This window comes from Engystomops pustulosus, chromosome 3 (assembly GCF_040894005.1).
Source record: "Engystomops pustulosus chromosome 3, aEngPut4.maternal, whole genome shotgun sequence".
NCBI lineage: Eukaryota > Metazoa > Chordata > Amphibia > Anura > Leptodactylidae > Engystomops > Engystomops pustulosus.
Genome location: NC_092413.1, coordinates 13,830,175 through 13,849,861, shown reverse-complemented (window position 1 = coordinate 13,849,861; position 19,687 = coordinate 13,830,175). Strand labels below are relative to the sequence as shown.

At 45.8% G+C, this 19,687-nt stretch overlaps 1 protein-coding gene across 1 annotated transcript; it reads right to left on the bottom strand.

Moving 5' to 3' along the window:
- Positions 1–6,973: 6,973 nt before the first annotated feature.
- SLC30A10 (solute carrier family 30 member 10) lies at positions 6,974–18,150 on the bottom strand. The gene is made up of 4 exons (XM_072140107.1): positions 17,055–18,150; positions 15,628–15,705; positions 12,605–12,844; positions 6,974–9,937 (listed from the first exon to the last, which is right to left on the bottom strand). Exons 1-4 carry the CDS (start codon positions 17,602–17,604, stop codon positions 9,462–9,464), a joined length of 1,344 nt encoding a protein of 447 aa, XP_071996208.1. The 5' UTR covers positions 17,605–18,150; the 3' UTR covers positions 6,974–9,461.
- Positions 18,151–19,687: the final 1,537 nt, after the last annotated feature.

Genomic DNA, 19,687 nt, shown 5'->3' with positions numbered 1-19,687 from the left:
TGCCCAATCCATGGGTTATTCTGAGGATTACATGTTCTCCAAATCAGTCCTGCACTAGTTTAAGACTACACCGCCCTACAGTATTTCCTCATTGATTGTGTTTTAATTGAATACATTTACTTGTACTGGGGAGAGGGAAGTACAGGAGAAAGAAAAGCACCTGCGAGAGAACATAGGAATTATCATTGTATAATACTGTACAGACAAGAATTAGACCTCGTACCACTGAGGTAGTAGGGCCCGTCTGAGATGTAAACGAGCTAACGAACATGTAGACGAGGTATCGGAGGTGCAGGCAAGGTACCGGAGGTGTAGACGAGGTACCGAACATGTAGACGAGGTACCGGAGGTGTAGACGAGGTACCGGAGATGTAGACAAGGTACCGGAGGTGTAGATGAGGTACCGGAGGTGTAGATGAGGTACCGGAGATGTAGGCAAGGTACCGGAGGTGTAGACGGGGTACCAGAGATGTAGACGAGGTACCGGAGGTGTAGGTTAGATACCAGAGGTGTAGATGAGGTACCGGAGGTGTAGGTTAGATACCAGAGGTGTAGACGAGGTACCGGAGATGTAGGCAAGGTACTGGAGGTGTAGGCGAGGTACCGGAGATGTAGACGAGGCACCGGAGATGTAGACGAGATACCAGAGGTGTAGACGAGGTACCGGAGATGTAGACTAGGTACCGGAGATGTAGGCGAGGTACCAGAGGTGTAGGCGTGGTAGCGGAGATGTAGATGAGGTACCGGAGGTGTAGACGTGGTACCGGAGATGTAGATGAGGTACCGGAGATGTAGATGAGGTACCGGAGGTGTAGACGAGGTACCGCAGATTTAGGAGAGCTACTGAGGTGTAGACGAGGTACCAGAGATGTAGAGGAGTTACCGGAGGTGCAGACAAGGTACCGAAGATGTAGACAGTGTACTGGTGATGTAGGGGAGATGCCGGAGTCGTAGGCGAGGTACCGGAGATGTAGACGAGGTGCCAGAGGTGTAGGCGAGGTACCGGGGATGTAGACGAGGTACCGGGGATGTAGACAAGGTACCGGAGATGTAGACGAGGTGCCAGAGGTGTAGGGGAGGTATCGGGGATGTAGACGAGGTGCTGGAGGTGTAGATGAGGTACCGGAGATGTAAGCGAGGTCCGGAGGTGTAGGTGAGGTAATGGAGATGTAGACGAGGTGCTGGAGGTGTAGGTGAGGTACCGGAGTCGTAGGCGAGGTACCGGAGATGTAGACGAGGTGCCAGAGGTGTAGGCGAGGTACCGGGGATGTAGACGAGGTACCGGGGATGTAGACAAGGTACCGGAGATGTAGACGAGGTGCCAGAGGTGTAGGGGAGGTATCGGGGATGTAGACGAGGTGCTGGAGGTGTAGATGAGGTACCGGAGATGTAAGCGAGGTCCGGAGGTGTAGGTGAGGTAATGGAGATGTAGACGAGGTGCTGGAGGTGTAGGTGAGGTACCGGAGATGTAGACGAGGTACCGTAGATGTAGATGAGGTACCGGAGATGTAAGCGAGGTCCGGAGGTGTAGGTGAGGTAATGGAGATGTAGACGAGGTGCTGGAGGTGTAGGTGAGGTACCGGAGGTGTAGAGGAGGTCCCGGAGGTGTAGACAAGGTACCATATGAGACATAGACGTATGATTGTGGTCCATGACGCCTTTTGTGCTCTGTGCGTTCTTGCCAGTGATTAGGATAGGTGACAGGTAAGTGTCTCCCCCAGGAGAAGTCTATATCCATCTAGGCTCTACTAATAAACAGGTGAATGGATGCAGCGTGATCCTCATAGGAATATATACATCCTCCATGAAGTGCTGCAGATATATAAAGAGGAGACAAGAATAGAAAAGATAATGACACACGAGGAGCCTCCGGGAGCAGGAATTACAAGTATACGTGACTCCCCGTGTCCCAGGTGAATTACAGGCACCAGCACTTGTACTGCAGGTGTCACAGCTCAGTTTTTTTGTTCCGTTTTACAAGGTTTTTGTAGCCCCATTGCTGCCACAGAGGAGACATAGGCGGGTACGGGAGGGGGTGCATTGTGCAGGGAGATAAGAGCTGCCGTCTATAGATAAGGGGGACTTGCAGGACCAGTGTCCTAGACATTGGCAGATATATATAGTAACACCAGCACACAGGACAGGGACACGCTGACACTTAGGGACAGGACAGGGGCACGCTGACACTTGGGGGGACAGGACAGGGACATGCTGACACTTGGGGGACAGGACAGGGACACGCTGACACTTGGAGGACAGGACAGGGACACGCTGACACTTGGGGGACAGGACATGGACACGCTGACACTTGGGGGACAGGACAGGGACACGCTGACACTTGGGGGACAGGACAGGGACACGCTGACACTTGGGGGACAGAGCAGGGACACGCTGACACTTGGGGGACAGGACAGGGACACCCTGACACTTGGGACAGGACATGGACACGCTGACACTTGGGACAGGACAGGGACACGCTGACACTTGGGGGACAGGACAGGGACACGCTGACACTAGGGGGGGGGGCAGGACAGGGAGATGCTGACACTTGGGGGACAGGACAGGGACACGCTGACACTTGGGGGGCAGGACAGGGACACGCTGATACTTGGGGGGGGCAGGACAGGGAGATGCTGACACTTGGGGGACAGGACAGGGACACGCTGACACTTGGGGGACAGGACAGGGACACGCTGACACTTGGGGGACAGGACAGGGACACGCTGACACTTGGGGGGGCAGGACAGGGACACGCTGACACTTGGGGTGCAGGACAGGGACAGGCTGACACTTGGGGGACAGGACAGGGACAGGCTGACACTTGGGGTGCATGACAGGGACACGCTGACACTTGGGGGACAGGACAGGGACACGCTGACACTTGGGGGACAGGACAGGGACACGCTGACACTTGGGGGACAGGACAGGGACACGCTGACACTTGGGGGGGCAGGACAGGGACACGCTGACACTTGTGGTGCAGGACAGGGACAGGCTGACACTTGGGGTGCAGGACAGGGACAGGCTGACACTTGGGGGACAGGACAGGGACAGGCTGACACTTGGGGTGCAGGACAGGGACAGGCTGACACTTGGGGGACAGGACAGGGACACGCTGACACTTGGGGTGCAGGACAGGGACACGCTGACACTTGGGGGATAGGACAGGGACATGCTGACACTTGGGGTGCAGGACAGGGACACGCTGACACTTGGGGGACAGGACAGGGACAGGCTGACACTTGGGGTGCAGGACAGGGACACGCTGACACTTGGGGGACAGGACAGGGACACGCTGACACTTGGGGGGACAGGACAGGGACATGCTGACACTTGGGGGGACAGGACAGGGACACGCTGACACTTAGGGGGACAGGACAGGGACATGCTGACACTTGGGGGACAGGACAGGGACACGCTGACACTTGGAGGGACAGGACAGAGACACGCTGACACTTGGGGGGACAGGACAGGGACACGCTGACACTTGGGGGATAGGACAGGGACAGGCTGACACTTGGGGGGACAGGACAGGGACACGCTGACACTTGGGGTGCAGGACAGGGACAGGCTGACACTTGGGGGACAGGACAGGAACAGGCTGACACTTGGGGTGCAGGACAGGGACAGGCTGACACTTGGGACAGGACAGGGACACGCTGACACTTGGGGTGCAGGACAGGGACACGCTGACACTTGGGGGACAGGACAGGGACAGGCTGACACTTGGGGGGACAGGACAGGGACACGCTGACACTTGGAGGGACAGGGACACGCTGACACTTGGGGGACAGGACAGGGACACGCTGACACTTGGGGGACAGGACAGGGACACGCTGACACTTGGGGGACAGGACAGGGACACGCTGACACTTGGGGGATAGGACAGGGACAGGCTGACACTTGGGGGGACAGGACAGTGACACACTGACACTTGGGGGACAGGACAGGGACACGCTGACACTTAGGGACAGGACAGGGACACGCTGACACTTGGAGGACAGGACAGGGACACGCTGACACTTGGGGGCACAGGACAGGGACACGCTGACACTTGGGAGACAGCAGAGGTACACGCTGACACTTGGGGGGACAGGACAGGGACACGCTGACACTTGGGGGGACAGGGCAGGGACACGCTGACACTTGGGGGACAGGACAGGGACACGCTGACACTTGGGGGACAGGACAGGGACACGCTGACACTTGGGGACAGGACAGGGACACGCTGACACTTGGGGGCACAGGACAGGGACACGCTGACACTTGGGGGACAGCAGAGGTACACGCTGACACTTGGGGGGACAGGACAGGGACACGCTGACACTTGGGGGGACAGGGCAGGGACACGCTGACACTTGGGGGACAGGACAGGGACACGCTGACACTTGGGGGACAGGACAGGGACACGCTGACACTTGGGGACAGGACAGGGACACGCTGACACTTGGGGGACAGGACAGGAACACGCTGACACTTGGGGGACAGGACAGGTACACGCTGACACTTGGGGGACAGGACAGGGACACGCTGACACTTGGGGGGACAGGACAGGGACACGCTGACACTTTGGGGGACAGGACAGAGGTGGCACTGGGTCTGGGTGGTCCTGTTACAGATTTTGCATGGATCCCTCAGTTATGCCCCTTCTCTTTGTTATACAATCAGCCATTTTCCCACCTCTCGCACTTTTTGAACCTTCCTTTATTCATGTGACACCCTGTAGCCCGGTTATGACCGGTTATTATATGGACGTCTTATGGAATATAAAATTTTCCATTCTTCCTGTGTAAATCACCTTCATGCAGATTAATGATATTTCCATAGATCCCCTATCACCCGCCTCCTCTTTCATCACACTAATGGCTTTATTACTCACTAATTCTTTGACTTTGCATCACTATATGATATGAGATGTAGACGGGGCAGGAAAATCAATGCACTCAGCCATGTAGATGTATACAAGGTGTGAACCAGGTCTATACAGAGCCGGGCCGATCATCCGACTTCCTTAGATTGAAACTATTGGAACATCTGATTTATGGTGGAAAATTTAAAGAGTAAAATAAAAATCCAAAATTGGTGCTTAATTCCCCAGAAAGAGTTAAAGACATTTTATTTTTAGAAACCATAAAAAATACAACTTGTCTTGCAAAAAACAAGCCCTCAACCAGTGACATTGACCCAGGAAAGTCTTTTATGTGACAATAAAAACAACTTGAAAAGACATTTTTTTGAGGGCCTTAAAAAGCTAAGAATATTGATAACCATAGAAAAAGTCCTTAATATCAGATTGTGGGGTCACCCCCTGCACCCCTGTGGTCAGAGCAGGTTACTGAATATCAGCTCCTATTCATTGGAATAGGAGCTAAGTTGCAGTGACTTGATTCAGCCACTACATAGAGAATGGCGCTGTCTACTTCCTGTTCCATTCTCTGGGTGTCAGCTGCTGAGAACATCTGATCTATGGGGGTGTTGGACCCCCAACAATCTTATATTAAGGACTTAATGCCTTTAATTTCATGTCTTTCTAGTACTTAGGCATGAAGTATTCCTTTAAGGAGTCCATGGGGCTTAGTGGGCCAGTGTATGATGCAATCCCTGAAACCCGCCATTCGCCGGATTTGCCAGGAGGCTCCGACCTCCAGATAAATCCCGGAAGACAGATGATATGCCCTTCACCACCCTGGCACTTCTACCCCAGGTCGGACCTGGCATAGAATTGCACCCTAGCCTGCACCTTAAAGGGGTTTTCCAATGAACTAAAGTTAGGCCCTATCCACGGGATAGAGCCTAAATTGCTGATGACCCCCGCAGATCGCGAAAACTAGGGGTTGGACCAATGGAGCAGACGGCCGCGCATGACCGTTCTGCTCCATTCATCTCTATGGAGCTGACGGACATTGTGGGAGCCACACTCACCGATCTCCATAATTTCCACAGAAATTAATGGAGCAGAACGGTCATGTGCGTCCGTCTGCTCCATTGGTCTGACGCAGCGCCGGGGGGTATAACGGATCAGCAAGTTAGGCCCTATCCTGTGGATAGAGCCTAACTTTAGTTTGTTGGAAAACCCCTTTAATGGACGGGCACCACCCCCTCCCCGCCCAACCAGCAGAGAGGGCGGAAAAGTCGGAATTCCCTGCTCTGCTCCAGGAATTGTGACAAAATCACGGCTTGTGTGCATATTTCCAGGTATAAATCCCCCACATCTACTCACATTCCTTCAAAGAAACACAAAGAAAAAGAGATTTTTTTTTTACAAAAATAAAGACTTTATTCCGTTTGTTCTGCGCATCACAACGTCCAAAAGACATAAAAAGTTATAATCTAAGAAAAACATAAAAGAGAAGACAATCCACACACATGTATAACCAAACCTCGATGTTTTACTATAACAGAACGGAACAAGTAAAGAAATATTTGTTTGGGGGTTTTTTTTGTTTGTTTTTTTTAGCTTTATTTTATATCTCTATTGCAATCTTATATCTTTACACCCTGAGTGACTGGTTATTATGGTCGGAGTGATCATTTATAACGTAGTGAAGCAGCGGAGGGCCCAGTGGGGCCCTTCTGTAATATCTAGCACCTCTGTAATATTTTTTTTTTATAACTACGAGGGTAAAATCCAACACAAAGTACAATAAACAATGTGGGTGCAGCCTAAAAATCTGCATTAGATTTGATCTCAGGTTTCACCCTTTGTGCTTAAAATTCGGCAATTCACTAACTATAACATATAAGATGACTAAGGCCCCTTCCACACTAGCGAGTGTGATGCGATGAACTCGCATCACACTCGCAACGCAAGCTGCCGGGAACGCACGGCCCGAACGCTGCACCGCGGGAGTGAACTCAGCATGTCAGTTCACTCCCGGTGAGCAGCGTTCGGGCCGTGCGTTCCCGGCACCTTGCGTTGCGAGTGTGATGCGAGTTCATCGCATCACACTCGCTAGTGTGGAAGGGGCCTAAGAGATCCATCACTAGCAGCTTGCTGACAGTTTCCCCAAAACCCAAAAACAACAAAAATTTAATACAAAAAAACATAACAATTTTGATATTTGTTGATTTTCCTGAAAGATGGAAGTTTCACTTTAAGAATGTGAGATATTTAGTCATTGCCTTTAATTCTAGGGCGTCATAAAGAGAACAAAAACTAGACATATCTCAGCCAATAGGATCCTTCTTTTAGGTTTGCTAGAGTTATTTGTGGCAACCAATAAGATTTAAATTTGTTCACCATGGGTTGGGATCAGGAATTTGATTGGCTACTTAACCTCACCTCTAATTGGTTGTCGTTTACTTTAGTCTCGTTGTCTAATATGTCCACAGTGGAATTTGGTCTATATTCAGATTTGTTGGAATTTATAGCGAACAGTAAAGTGTTATTATTTTTGGGAATACTTTAGAGGTCTCTTGTTAAGAAGGTCTTCTTAGTAAAAGTAATATACTGTTTATACCTAGAGCCTGAGTGGGTGGGGTATGACACACGATTTACCCATTGGTGGTTTTTGTCATGCTCCGCCCTCCTCTCAAACGGCATTATACTATACAAGTCACATTTACTGGCTATATAAGAGTATAAAAACATGGACATTTTCATCCCGAAACAGCGCCACTCATATCCATGGATCTTTCCTGGTATTGCAATAATCCTATAAAAAGGGGCTGCAATACCAGACGCAACCTACTAACAATAGTGGCGCTGTCCTTCAGTAAAGCAGCCATGTTTTTCCGCATTGTGTCATTCTGATAATAACATTATAATAGACTATTGCGCAGACTACAATTTCTTTGATTTACCAGTTTGACTTAAAGGGGAAATTTTATTATCTCCATCCACCCCAACTCTTTACATCCTTTAATAATTGTGCTTTCACTGATCCCAACACAGCTGGAATTCTTTCTCTAGTCCCCACCGTTCCCAAATAATCAGTGTCTTAAGTTTCAGCCCTGAATATATTGATTGGCTCTGTACTATCAGGTGGGCGGTCCTGGCACCTCCCACCTATGAGTCTAAATTACCAGCACTGATTACTCAGGCTTAGTTAGGGCTAGAAATAAAATTCCAACTGCATTGTAATCTGTGGATCAACGTCTATTGAAGGATGTAAAGACTTTGGGTTACTGGAGGTGGTGAGAGGTCCCCTTTAAACTAGTGAAGTGAATTTTTTATGGTGGCTTATTAATTACAGGCCATAATTACATTATATTTATTTTAAACATTTTCCTTCAAGGAACAATCTGATAATTTATTACACTTTAAATAAATGGTATTGATGACAAAGAAGAAATATAGAAATATAGCACAATATATACAATCAAATCTTCATTAACGGCAATTTCACAATTATATACATGATAGTGCTGGAACATTAAAGGGGTTCCTCACTTTGGACAATCCAGATTTGTTACACAGATCACATGATGATTGCAGAGATCAGAATTACATTTTGTAGGACCTTACAGCAACAATGACATTTTTCTGCAGCAACCCCAAAGGACAAATTAGGTATTACACGTTGCCCATTTAATTCATGGACTGGTTATGTAATGCAAGGACATGTAAGGTCCTCCAAAGTCAGAGACATTCTTTGTAGTCGATTTCCACTATGGCTAATAAGGTCCAGGATAAGTGGACAGTCCCTTTAATTTCCACTTTTTATTTTCATAATGAATTAAATTAATTTAAACCCAAAAAGATAACATAAACAACAAAAAACATATAGGAACATCAGTCACTAATATACACAGCAATGGACTTCACCTGGTAGAAGTGATTGTGTGAAAGACCAAAAAATTGTGCTTTAAAGCAGCTCTGACAGAAGGGCAACAAAAATTTCAAGTAAAATCTCTCTATTATATCATTTGCTATAGAAAAACCTACGTAGTCTATTTAAAGGGAACTGTTTTTGTTAGAATAATCTCCCACTGATAGAGAACCTGTCTGCGAGTGTTCAATTCCCCTACAGTGCCACCTCAGGTGAAATGAGGTATTACACAGCCTCCATTGAAGTCAATGGATTGTCAGGTCCTCCAGAGCAGAAAACATTCTGGTTTGGTTAATAAATTATCTTGAACAGTGGACCCTAAAATATTCGTAATAGGGAATTCAAAATAATTTTTTCGTAAACCCCTTTAAGGAGTCAATCTTAAAACCGTCCCCTAAAAAAATTAGTACTGGGGTTATAGAAGGTGACAACTTGGTCCTTCATCTCCATCATTAACCCAACGAGGGCAACATGATCATATATTGTGCGTTCCCAATATTTTTTAGGGATTCTATGATCCTAACACATTCATGGTGTCGGCCCTGATGTCAATATACTACAACGGAAAACTAAACCTATAGACACACCACAGATCACCACAAAGATTGCACCGCAGATCTGTAAGTCACTATGGTCCTCAGACAGATAAAATTCAAGGGTCTATGTCACCCTCCAGTCCGAGCAAATCGCCTAAAACCGGGTGCACTTGGCATTTAAGGCCTCATTTTCTACATTGAGGCCATTGGCTATCTTCAGTTCTGGAACCTCTTCATATGTGTGTTGCTTTGGAGCCTCAACATCAGTGTCATAGTCATTATTTCTATACCAAACTTGGGAGGACTTGCCCTTCTTCAGGGCTTTGCCATTTGCTTCAGCAAATGGGATCAGCTCCTGGCTGCAACAGAGGTTCCCATCGCACTTTTTGGATATGCAAGGCGCATTGCATGCCAACGAGAAGTCCTTCGCATCTGTGAACTCAGCCTGGAGGGTGACTGCGTGGATGCCTTGTTCGTGGAAGATTTTACGGATGTTACGATTGGCCGAGGTGTAGTCTTCAAGTCTCTGAAACTTCACGTGGAGGGTTGCGATGTTCTTCCCACTGGCTAACTCCCAGATGTGGATTTCGTGGATGCTTTTTACTCCTTCTATCATGGAAATTTTATGACCTGGAAATTTTGAAATAAAAAAACATGTAAACTGGGTCAGCAGACCAAACAAGAGCAGTGTCGGACTTGGGTATCTTGGGCCCACCAGATAAAATTATCCTGGGTGCCCACCCTTCATAAACCCCAAGAAATAAACACTAGTAGCCTTCAAATTTGTATGTCTTGTGCTAGACCTCTGGGATCCTGTTTTAAGTTACAGTCCAGGACCACCAGAGGAGCTTCTGGTGGGCCAGTCTAACACTGGACAAGACTATTAAGTAGATGTGCCTCTTAGTGGTCACATAGTAGCCGAAGCCTATGTGATAGATAAGGTGGTGAAAGTTGATCTCCATCTGTAGCTTAACACAAAATGAGAAGCCTGTGATCCTGGCCTCATTACTTCCCAGATGCCACAGTCAATAGTGACTGTGGCACCTGAGGTGTTTCATAGAAGAAATGATGAATAAGCAAATCAGCACCCTACTGGGTGCCTACTGGGTGCTGACAAATTACAATGACTGTTCAACAGGAATGATTTTTATAAAAATAGGTCTAAAAGAGGACTAACAAAACCTACAGCCCATACTGTAAAAAACAAGCCCTCACAAGACTTCGAAATGGGAAAATCCTCTGACCTATAGATTAAAAATAACTTTCTTTTTTTATTTTACTGCATTTTTTTTCTTTTCATCTCTATCCACAATGGAGGAAAAATACAGAACAATACACTACGGGGCACATTTACATACACGGTCCATTCGCGTTCCAGCGGCGGCTTCTCCGACGAGCGTTCGGGTCTTCCGGCGATTCATGAAGGTCCTGCGCCCGATGTCCACCAGGTGTCGCTGCTGCGCCGACGTCCGCCGAGTTGCGTCGGAGTTCACTGATCTCTTCCTGGTGCATGTAAGTATGGCGCGTGCAACCAATTTTTTTTTTTAATGCGGCGGTTTTTCCGAATCCATCGGGTTTTCGTTCGACCACACCCCCTGGTTTCCGTTGCGTGCATGCCAAAACGGCGCAAATCGGCGCAAAACGGAAAAATTCAGGTATCACTTCGCAAAAACGTGAATCGGGCCCTTAGTAAATGACCCCCTATATGTACCATAGTGTGGCACCCCTGTAAACCACCACACATCCCTTGCTACCTCATGATACATTCAAAGACTAACAATCCCTCTGCTTTCAACTCAAAATATTTTTTTTTTAAATACTCATCCTTTGAGGCTAGAAATGGAGTGGCCTTTAAGGAGTTAATGTTTATAGACCTTTCCATTCGTAGATATTAGACAGCTGTCACAAATGAGAGACTTTCCACTAAATTGTGCAGAGAGTTAGTGATGAGTGGTCCAATCAGAATTTAAGTCGGGTTTGGCCAAACCCGGACAAAAAATCCAGGTTTTTGTGGACCTGAACCTGAATCTGAACACCCATTATGGTAGTTAAATGTATTAAATGTATCCGCTCACCCACTGGTAATGCCCACAATCATTGCTGGTACTGATCACGGTCTGTTGGGGACGAGTGCTTGCCATCATATTGGCAGTAATCTTATTGCTCCCAGTGACATTAATTTGCTTGGCCTGTACCATGCAAAGGATAACACCTACGATCAGTGCCATCCCCCACGGCGGGTGTTACTGGTGGAGGGTCAAACCAAACATGGACTTCTGACTTAACTTTGGCTTACTGTTCTGCGGACTTGAACGTGAATGTTTGGTACGAACCCGAACATTGCGTTTCGGATCCAACTATCACTACTTAGAATCACAGAACTACATGAAGCTGGGAAACGCAAGGTATCTTCTTACTTATCATTCCATGTTAGATGCCAACTGATTGAGGCTTACACAAGTCTTCTTCTCTGGTCCTTATGGTTGATAATCTCCACTAAGTAGGAGATTATATACTTGGAGATTATATCTATTTGCTAGAATGATATTGCACTAAGGGATCTGTGTGTGCATGTGTTTACCGGCTGCTGGCAATGCTCTATGGGCCTTTGTGCTCTTACTGGATAGAGTCTCCCAGTTCCTGTATATATGACCTCTTTGATTCTTTGATCTTATTCCAGGGGATCCTGTTTTACTCCTGTGCTACTTGTATTGACTCGTTTTATATTTTACTGTCTATTATACGTCAAAAACTGATGCAAAGTTCATTGAGTGATATACAGAATGTGATAATATAACCCTTTGTATAATACAAGACCAGGAAAAAAACTGAATTTGTCCCTAATTTTTTTATAAAATTTGCTGTTAAGGTACAATCAGGATTCAATCAGGACAGAATGAGAAAACTCTAGTCTTATAGGTATGAATAGCTATCAATGGCGTAACTAGAAGCTGATGGGCCCCAGTGCAAAGACTGTGCCAGGCCCCAGATTATAATGTATGGTTTATAGTAATAGTCTTCTTATATGGGAAAGTGACCCCATAAGGGCCCACTAAACCTCTTGGGCCCAGGTGCGACCGCAACCTCTGCACCCCCTAAAGTTACGCCCCTGATAGCTATAGAGAGACAGTTAAATGGTTATAATGGTGTTAGAGATCATTCTGGGACTTCTGCTGGGAGAGGGGAGAAAGAGCTGTATCAGAACACAAAGCTGCTGCATGAAAACCAAATATTGTAGATCCCTGTTTATTTGGGGAAAGAGCTTATGTTTTGGGAAAAAAAATGAATTATTCTTACCAATTTCTCCTACGTTGATGTCTTTGGGGACCATCTGAAGCAGGATAGTGGCAGTCTCCTTGATGAGGGGGAAGGCAGAGAATAGAATGATGGCCACCATCACTACCGTCAGGCTGGGATCAATATAACACTGCCAGTTACATTGTGCGTCAGGCGCCAGAGGCCGTACATAAAATATGACGGCCGCCACCACAACGACTACAGACCCCAGAGCGTCACCCATCACATGGAGCAGAACACCTGAAGAGATAGGAAATTAATGTGAACAAATGTACTTTAGCTGTAAATTTATATTCTTAGCTATAGATTAAAGTCAAAAGAAATGTAGGGGCGGAGCATAAAATAGAGAATTACTGTTATGTCCCTCCCCTTTAGGCCCTAGTTTTATCAGTTTTAACTTTAATTTACTTGATTCGGGTAATATTTTCTGTTTTTACTGGATAATTTTATACTTACAGGGTCAAAAATGTAGAAGATGCTGCTAGTGGCAGGAAAAGCCAAGTTAATGAGTATCGGAATCTAGTCAACTTGTAGGGTCTATTAAAGGGTCAAACATTGACTTGTAGGGTAGCGCGTACGAAAGTGTTTCCTAGTTATGCTGTAAGGCCTGTTAAAGTGTTGGACATTGACTTATAGGGTAGTTAGGACTAATAGGATGTACAGCTTTCTCTTTTTGGAATGAAAGATTTATATTTACAGATTTACTTACCCGGTCCATTCGCGATCCAGCGGCGCGTTCTCTGCAGTGGAATCGTGTCCGGCCGGGATTCACTAAGGTAGTTCCTCCGACGTCCACCAGGTGGCGCTGCTGCGCTGAAGACCGCCGAGGCCCGCGGGAATGCACTGAAGTACACCGGCCTATACCTGGTGAAGGTAAGCGCGAGTCCCGCAACACTTTTTTTTTTAAAATGCGGCGTTTTTTCCGAATCCGTCGGGTTTTCGTTCGGCCGTCGCGTGCATGCCAGCGCCGATACGCCACAATCCAATCGCGTGCGCCAAAATCCCGGGGCAATACAGGGAAAATCGGCGCAAATCGGGCCCTTAGTAAATGACCCCCAATGTGCATATTGTTACATCTAGATTTCCATTGAAAGCCTCCTACCAAGCCAACTAGTTCTCTGGTCTAGGGTCAAACACCTAGAACAGTTGTCTCTTCTTTGGCTTACTGTACATCCTAATCAATAAAGTGTTGAACATTGACATATAGGGTAGCTACCTCTTTTTTGGAAAGAACGCTAAGTTGCATACCTTAATTTGGAACTGGCCATAGTCCCTGCATCTAGGAATGCTGGGTAACGTAGAATAGTAGGTGCCAACAAGACCTGTAACTATAGCACATTCCCCATACATAATGATGTCCTTTAAATGCCTCCTGTGAAATAGTTTGGCAGCTTCATGTATATACATAAGAAGTCCTGGAGCATGGGAGACCTCGCAGGTGACATTTCAGGCAGAAACCTGCTCGACCAGATTGGACCTGGATCAAGTGTCAGTAATTATGTCCCCTATGCAGAAAAACTACTTGCAAGCTCTTGGGGAATGTGAGGCCTCCAGCGAAAGGTAGAAACAAATTTGACAGAGTAATTGTGAGATTGGTAGTTACCTTATTTAAAGGGGTTTTCTTACTTATGGCATATATATCCCATAGTCACAGGTTAGAGGACCTATGTCAAATTGCTGGACGTTCGACTACTGGGCTCCTGGAGAAAACAAGAACAGGGGACCACAAGTTCCCACCGAATGCCCAATCTGGTGCTCATGATTAGTGGGGCTGCAGTGATACCACATACCCATAAAAGTAAATGGAGTGGGGGCCCGACATGTGCACCACCACCTATACTCATATGAAGTACCAGGGGGCACCTGCAGACGGAGCACTAAAGGTTCTGTTGACGGACCCCCAGAGATCAGACACTAACCCCTAACCTGCTGGGTATACATTTTATAAGTGTGGAAACCCCTTTAATATTTGGGGGTAAATGGCACCGAAAGGACTACAGGGACTTGTAAACTAAGATTTGGGGGTAAATAGCACCCAAAGATCTACTTCCAATGAAAATACATTACCTCATGTAGGCACCATCAAGCAGCAGCAGGAATCCCCCGTTAGATATCGTTTTTTTAGGCCGCCTATCTTCAAATTCTTATATTTTAACAAGGACGTTACAAAATAGTGAATATCCTGCACTAAAATGTAATAAAGTGGACTGTGACAAAGTATGATTTCTACCCAGCTGCTTATCTCTACCCAGGGGCCTATTGCAGCTTTCATTTTATATCCTGGTTGCTATGGATACAGGGCCTAGTAACTCAGTCTGAGCCTGTATTATATTTCTCTGGTCGCTGTCCATGCCTCATGTAAACAATTCCAAAAAAGTTGGATGTCATGGCACGTGTGATTTGTTGAAGCCGTTCATAACCCCTTTATAAATAGAGGTCAGCTTATCTTTAAAAGATGACCCCTTTAATCCTTAAACCAGCAGTACACATACTGCATTGTGTGTTTAAAGGGGTTGTTCACTTTCAGCAAATATTTGATATTGTTTGTGTAAGGAAAAGTAATACAATTTTACAGTTCCTCACAGTTTTCTAGATCTCTGCTTGCTGTCATTCTATAGGAAGCTTCAATGTTTACTTACAGTGAAAAGAAATCTGTCCATGGTGTTGTGATGGACACGCAATGTGCAGGAGTTGTTAGTATCACACAGCTCTAATTATTCTGTGTGATAACCTGCTTGTCTATCACATGACCAGGGACAGATTTCTATTCACTGGAAGTAAACAGAAGCTTTCTTATAGAAGGACAGCAAGCAGAGATCTAGAAAACCAAGAGGAATTAATGCATAAAGTATATTGGGAGAATTTTATAACTTTTAGGCTGCATTCACACGAACGTATGGGGGATGTATACACGGCTGACGTATATACGGCGTATATAAGTCCCCCATACACTTCTATATCTAGGGGCCTATATCTATGTACCCTAGATATGAATAGGACCTACCGACCACTGGTTTACCTACCTCTAATGTTGAGGGCGGCTGCGTCTTTTTTACCATTTTCTTCCTCGGGGTCAGACTCTTGCTCATCAATGATGTCACCTATAGCCAAAGAAGAAACCCTGTGTTGTGTATAAGTTCTATAAACAGAAGAAACATCAGGTTTTTCAAAAAATTTGCTCCACCAATGACAAGATATCATACAGACAAAGGACATGTCGGACATGTCTGAAGAACACAGGACCTTCTCCATTCACCAACCACAACCACCATAAATATACGACTAGACGCTGTCCAAAATGGCCGCTGGCTTCGAAATACTTGAGCCACGTTTGGACTTTCATAATAAATTGTTGTATTAAATTAAAGGGGCTTTCCAAACCTATAGATATTGATGACCTACCAAAGGAAAGGCCACCAATATGAGACTGAGGGGATCACATGAGTCAGGTTATGCTACTGCCTCCACTGATCCCATAATGTTAATCTATTCTATACATGGAAAACCCCTTTAAATTTCTGATTGATGTCAACGTGTTTTTTGGCAACTACGAGATCAGTAGACCCTTCACACTGACTTGTGCTCTGATGGAAACGAGAAAAATAATTGTGTCTACTCAAGCAACCCATTACAACTCCATACCTCCTAGCCAAGTTCTTAAAGGTAACATGGCACTAAGGGTCATTTTACCGACTTAATATTTATATAAGGAATAATATATTCCCTCTGTAAGATCTCTTACACTTTGACCCGTCTATTACATTGTAGCTTCCTGTTGACAGGATTTGCACCTACCTAAATAAATATCGAATTGTTTGCATTTAAAGGGGAAGTTCCCTTGTTAGCCTGAGATCCTGCATTGCAACTGGAGTTTCAAAAACAAAGTTCCCCCTTTAAATTCAAAAACGTAATGTTTACAAGACGACTATTGTGCAATATTTGCCCTTTAACCTCTTATGTATTCAGCAAGTCAAGTGACAGATTGCTTCAAGTCACCGTGTCTCCATGAAGTTAAGTTTTTTTGCTGTGGAATGCAAGTTTTTGGCAGATAGTGCAAAAAACAGCCAAAAAGTTTAGCCACAAAGAGAAGGGACATGCAAAGATATCAGAAACTTCCAGTCCTCCATTGCTTGCCTTGTATCTTTGAGTGCAAAGGTATAGGAATTTATGAAGTCATTAACCCTTGGTGACCCAAGATATGTATCGTGAAAAAAGTACCTAGTGAAGGTTATGTGTAAGATGTTACCGATTGTGCAACTGACGAAAGGTAGGTTCACTCTCCCTAGCTGTTAAGTCGGATACAACCTCTAAAGCATGGATCATCCATTTAAAGCTAACCATGAATTCTTCAACATTTTAAGATTCTGAGAAGACCCCCCCCCCCTCTCATAATAGAACCAACATAATGCAAATGAACCCAAATTCCCCACCAAAATAACCCTACAGGCACCTGCTAAGTCCTGGCTCTCCGATCCTTGAGTTCCTCCAGCTTGGTAAGGAGTGACATTCAGGCGATCATTGGAAGAGGCTTTGGGTTCTTCTGGTTTTTGTTGGCCTTTGCTCCCACATAAGAAGCGTATACAGCAACTATAGTCCTGGAAGACCAATAGGCCGATGATGTTCACTCCCAAACCGAGCGCACCAACTATCAACACCAATTCTGGATCATCAATCTTTTCGGGTTTGGCCAGTCTTAGGATAGAGTCCACCAAGATGGTGAAGCATAGAGCGGTGAGGAAGACAGCATTGCTCAGGGCACCCACCACTTCTGCCCGGGTGTACCCATAGGTTGCGTTGGGTCCTCTGCTGGTTCTTCTAGATACTCGAGAAGCTGTTATCCCAACGCACAAAGAGATCAGATCAGACAGCATATTGAAGGAGTCAGAGATCAAGGCGATGGAGTTGCCTAGGTAGCCACAAACCAGCTCTGCTACGAAGAAGATGACAGTGATGACCAACATGAAGATAAGCCGGCAGGTCTTCCCGGTATAGCGACCCATTCTTGCTCACCGGTGGTCCTTCCTATAAGCTCGATGATCTATGGTCTTCTTGTAGGGTCAGGTGTAGGGCCACTGTCAGCTCTTTTTATGGCTCAGCAATGGACTTGTTTTGTAGTACTTGGGGGCAGAGTGCATAAGGTGGCAAGTAACTGGTGGTGTATTAGCCAGCGTGAGAAGTCTTGTGCACACTAGAGCACCACCAACAAGGAGAACTCCACAAGTAGTAGAGAAAGATGCTGAGGTCCAAGACACCTGGTGTTGGATGGTGGAGTACCTGAAAGGTTGTTACAGTACTGGGGGTGCAATTAAGTTGTCGTAGCAGATGGCAGATGTCGTCTTCAGGGTTGGTGGTATCCTAGTTGGCGTAGAGCTAGTTCTGGTCAGTCCAGCTGATGAGGAAGATCTAGAGATGTTCTTTTGGTGCAGTGGTGCTGTTCTGCTCAGTGCAGCTGGACTGTCCTCCTGGTGCTATCGTTCCTTGGTAGAGGGACAAGGCTCCTGTGGCTGCACTTTATATTTGAGGCAGTGATAAGAGTAGTTGCTGTGTCAGGATTATCTCACCGCCCCAGCCTCGGCCGCTCCCATTTTCCAGCACGTACACAGAGTAATGTGACAGGCAGGACCTCCTCTGGTTACATCTCATTGTGTCATCTGCATAATGAGCCCTTAGCACGGATGGCAGTGATTCCTTGTGGGGCTACATGAATTGGCATCCTCAGAGCCTCCTGTGGCTGTATATTTTTAGATACTACAGTATATCTGGTGCTTTCCTGTTTTCTCAGAATCCTGCATGGCAAATCTGTTACAATCGGTCACCATAAGCCGCTACTACCCCTTATGCGAATATATAAGTGCAGCCTTATTCATTGTTTAATTCTTGTAGCTGTGACATGTATATTCCACATGTAACTACATATGAGTGATAGGTCTCCACAATATAAGATGTCCCCAAGCGGGAATAGATGACCATCTTATATTTATATGGACTTCCCAACTTCCCCTTTAAGGATTAGGCAGATGGGTTTGATGCCCAATCATTTGTTCAAGAGAAAATAAGCTTTTCCCTTCTGACTTTGACCAAGGGAGGAATTTACAACTATTTGTACTCTACTGTTAAAAAGTTACAAAAGTTTGCAACTTTCTGACATTTAAAGCCACACTTTGCAAAAAGTGAGTGGGCCATGGGCGGGGCCTAGGAAGAGTAGGTGTGGCACTTTCTGGTGTATCAGTTTTACTAAAAATTTAGCAACTTTCGGGGTCAAGTATAGTAGAAGTTTTTGTTGCATGTTAAAAAAAAAAAAGCGATGCAGCTATGTCTCCAGCAAAAAATCCAAATCAGCTTAGGAAATGCCTGGATATTTCATCCCTCTTTTCATTTACCAACATAGATTTCTTAAAAGAAGAGACACATTAGCTCCCATGTTAAATTTAGGGGGTTCCAAAAGGTTCAAGAAAAATCTAATTTTTGTTCTGAAAAACAGCGCCACTCATATCCATGGCTGCATGTGGTATTGCAGAGGAGACATTTGAATGTAGCAGAACTCAACGGCAATACCTAGTACAGCCATAAATAGGAGTGGGCTGTTTCAGAAAGGAGAAAAAAAGCAACATTGTTATTTACAACCTCTTTATGATGCCCATTTAGTGGCCCGAATTTTATAGAATTAACCCAAAAAGGTCAAACATTGTGTAATTTGTCACATTAGATGATTACATAGTGGAACGTTTATATAATATGCCACTAGGTAGTTATTAGGGTGTAGAGGACGCACCCTGTAATCAATGAGGAAGTATTAGGCAATCAGCTGGATTATGGATTATACTATAAATCTGTCTTCCTGGAAATTATCTGAAAAAATTGAAACTAAGATAATTAGGGGGGAATAAGGTCATCAGATTCAGGCAGCAGTAGTCAGTGACTAGTCACATCACCTCTTACCAGAGTCTAAGCTGCATCTGTGCACTATGCCATCTCATGTATGCAGTAGTATGCAGGAAGCTCCCCCTAGTGGTGGCTGCAGGTGGAAATTTCTCTACATTGCAAAGGTAAGTAGTGTTGGATTCATTTGGAATAGCTTAACCC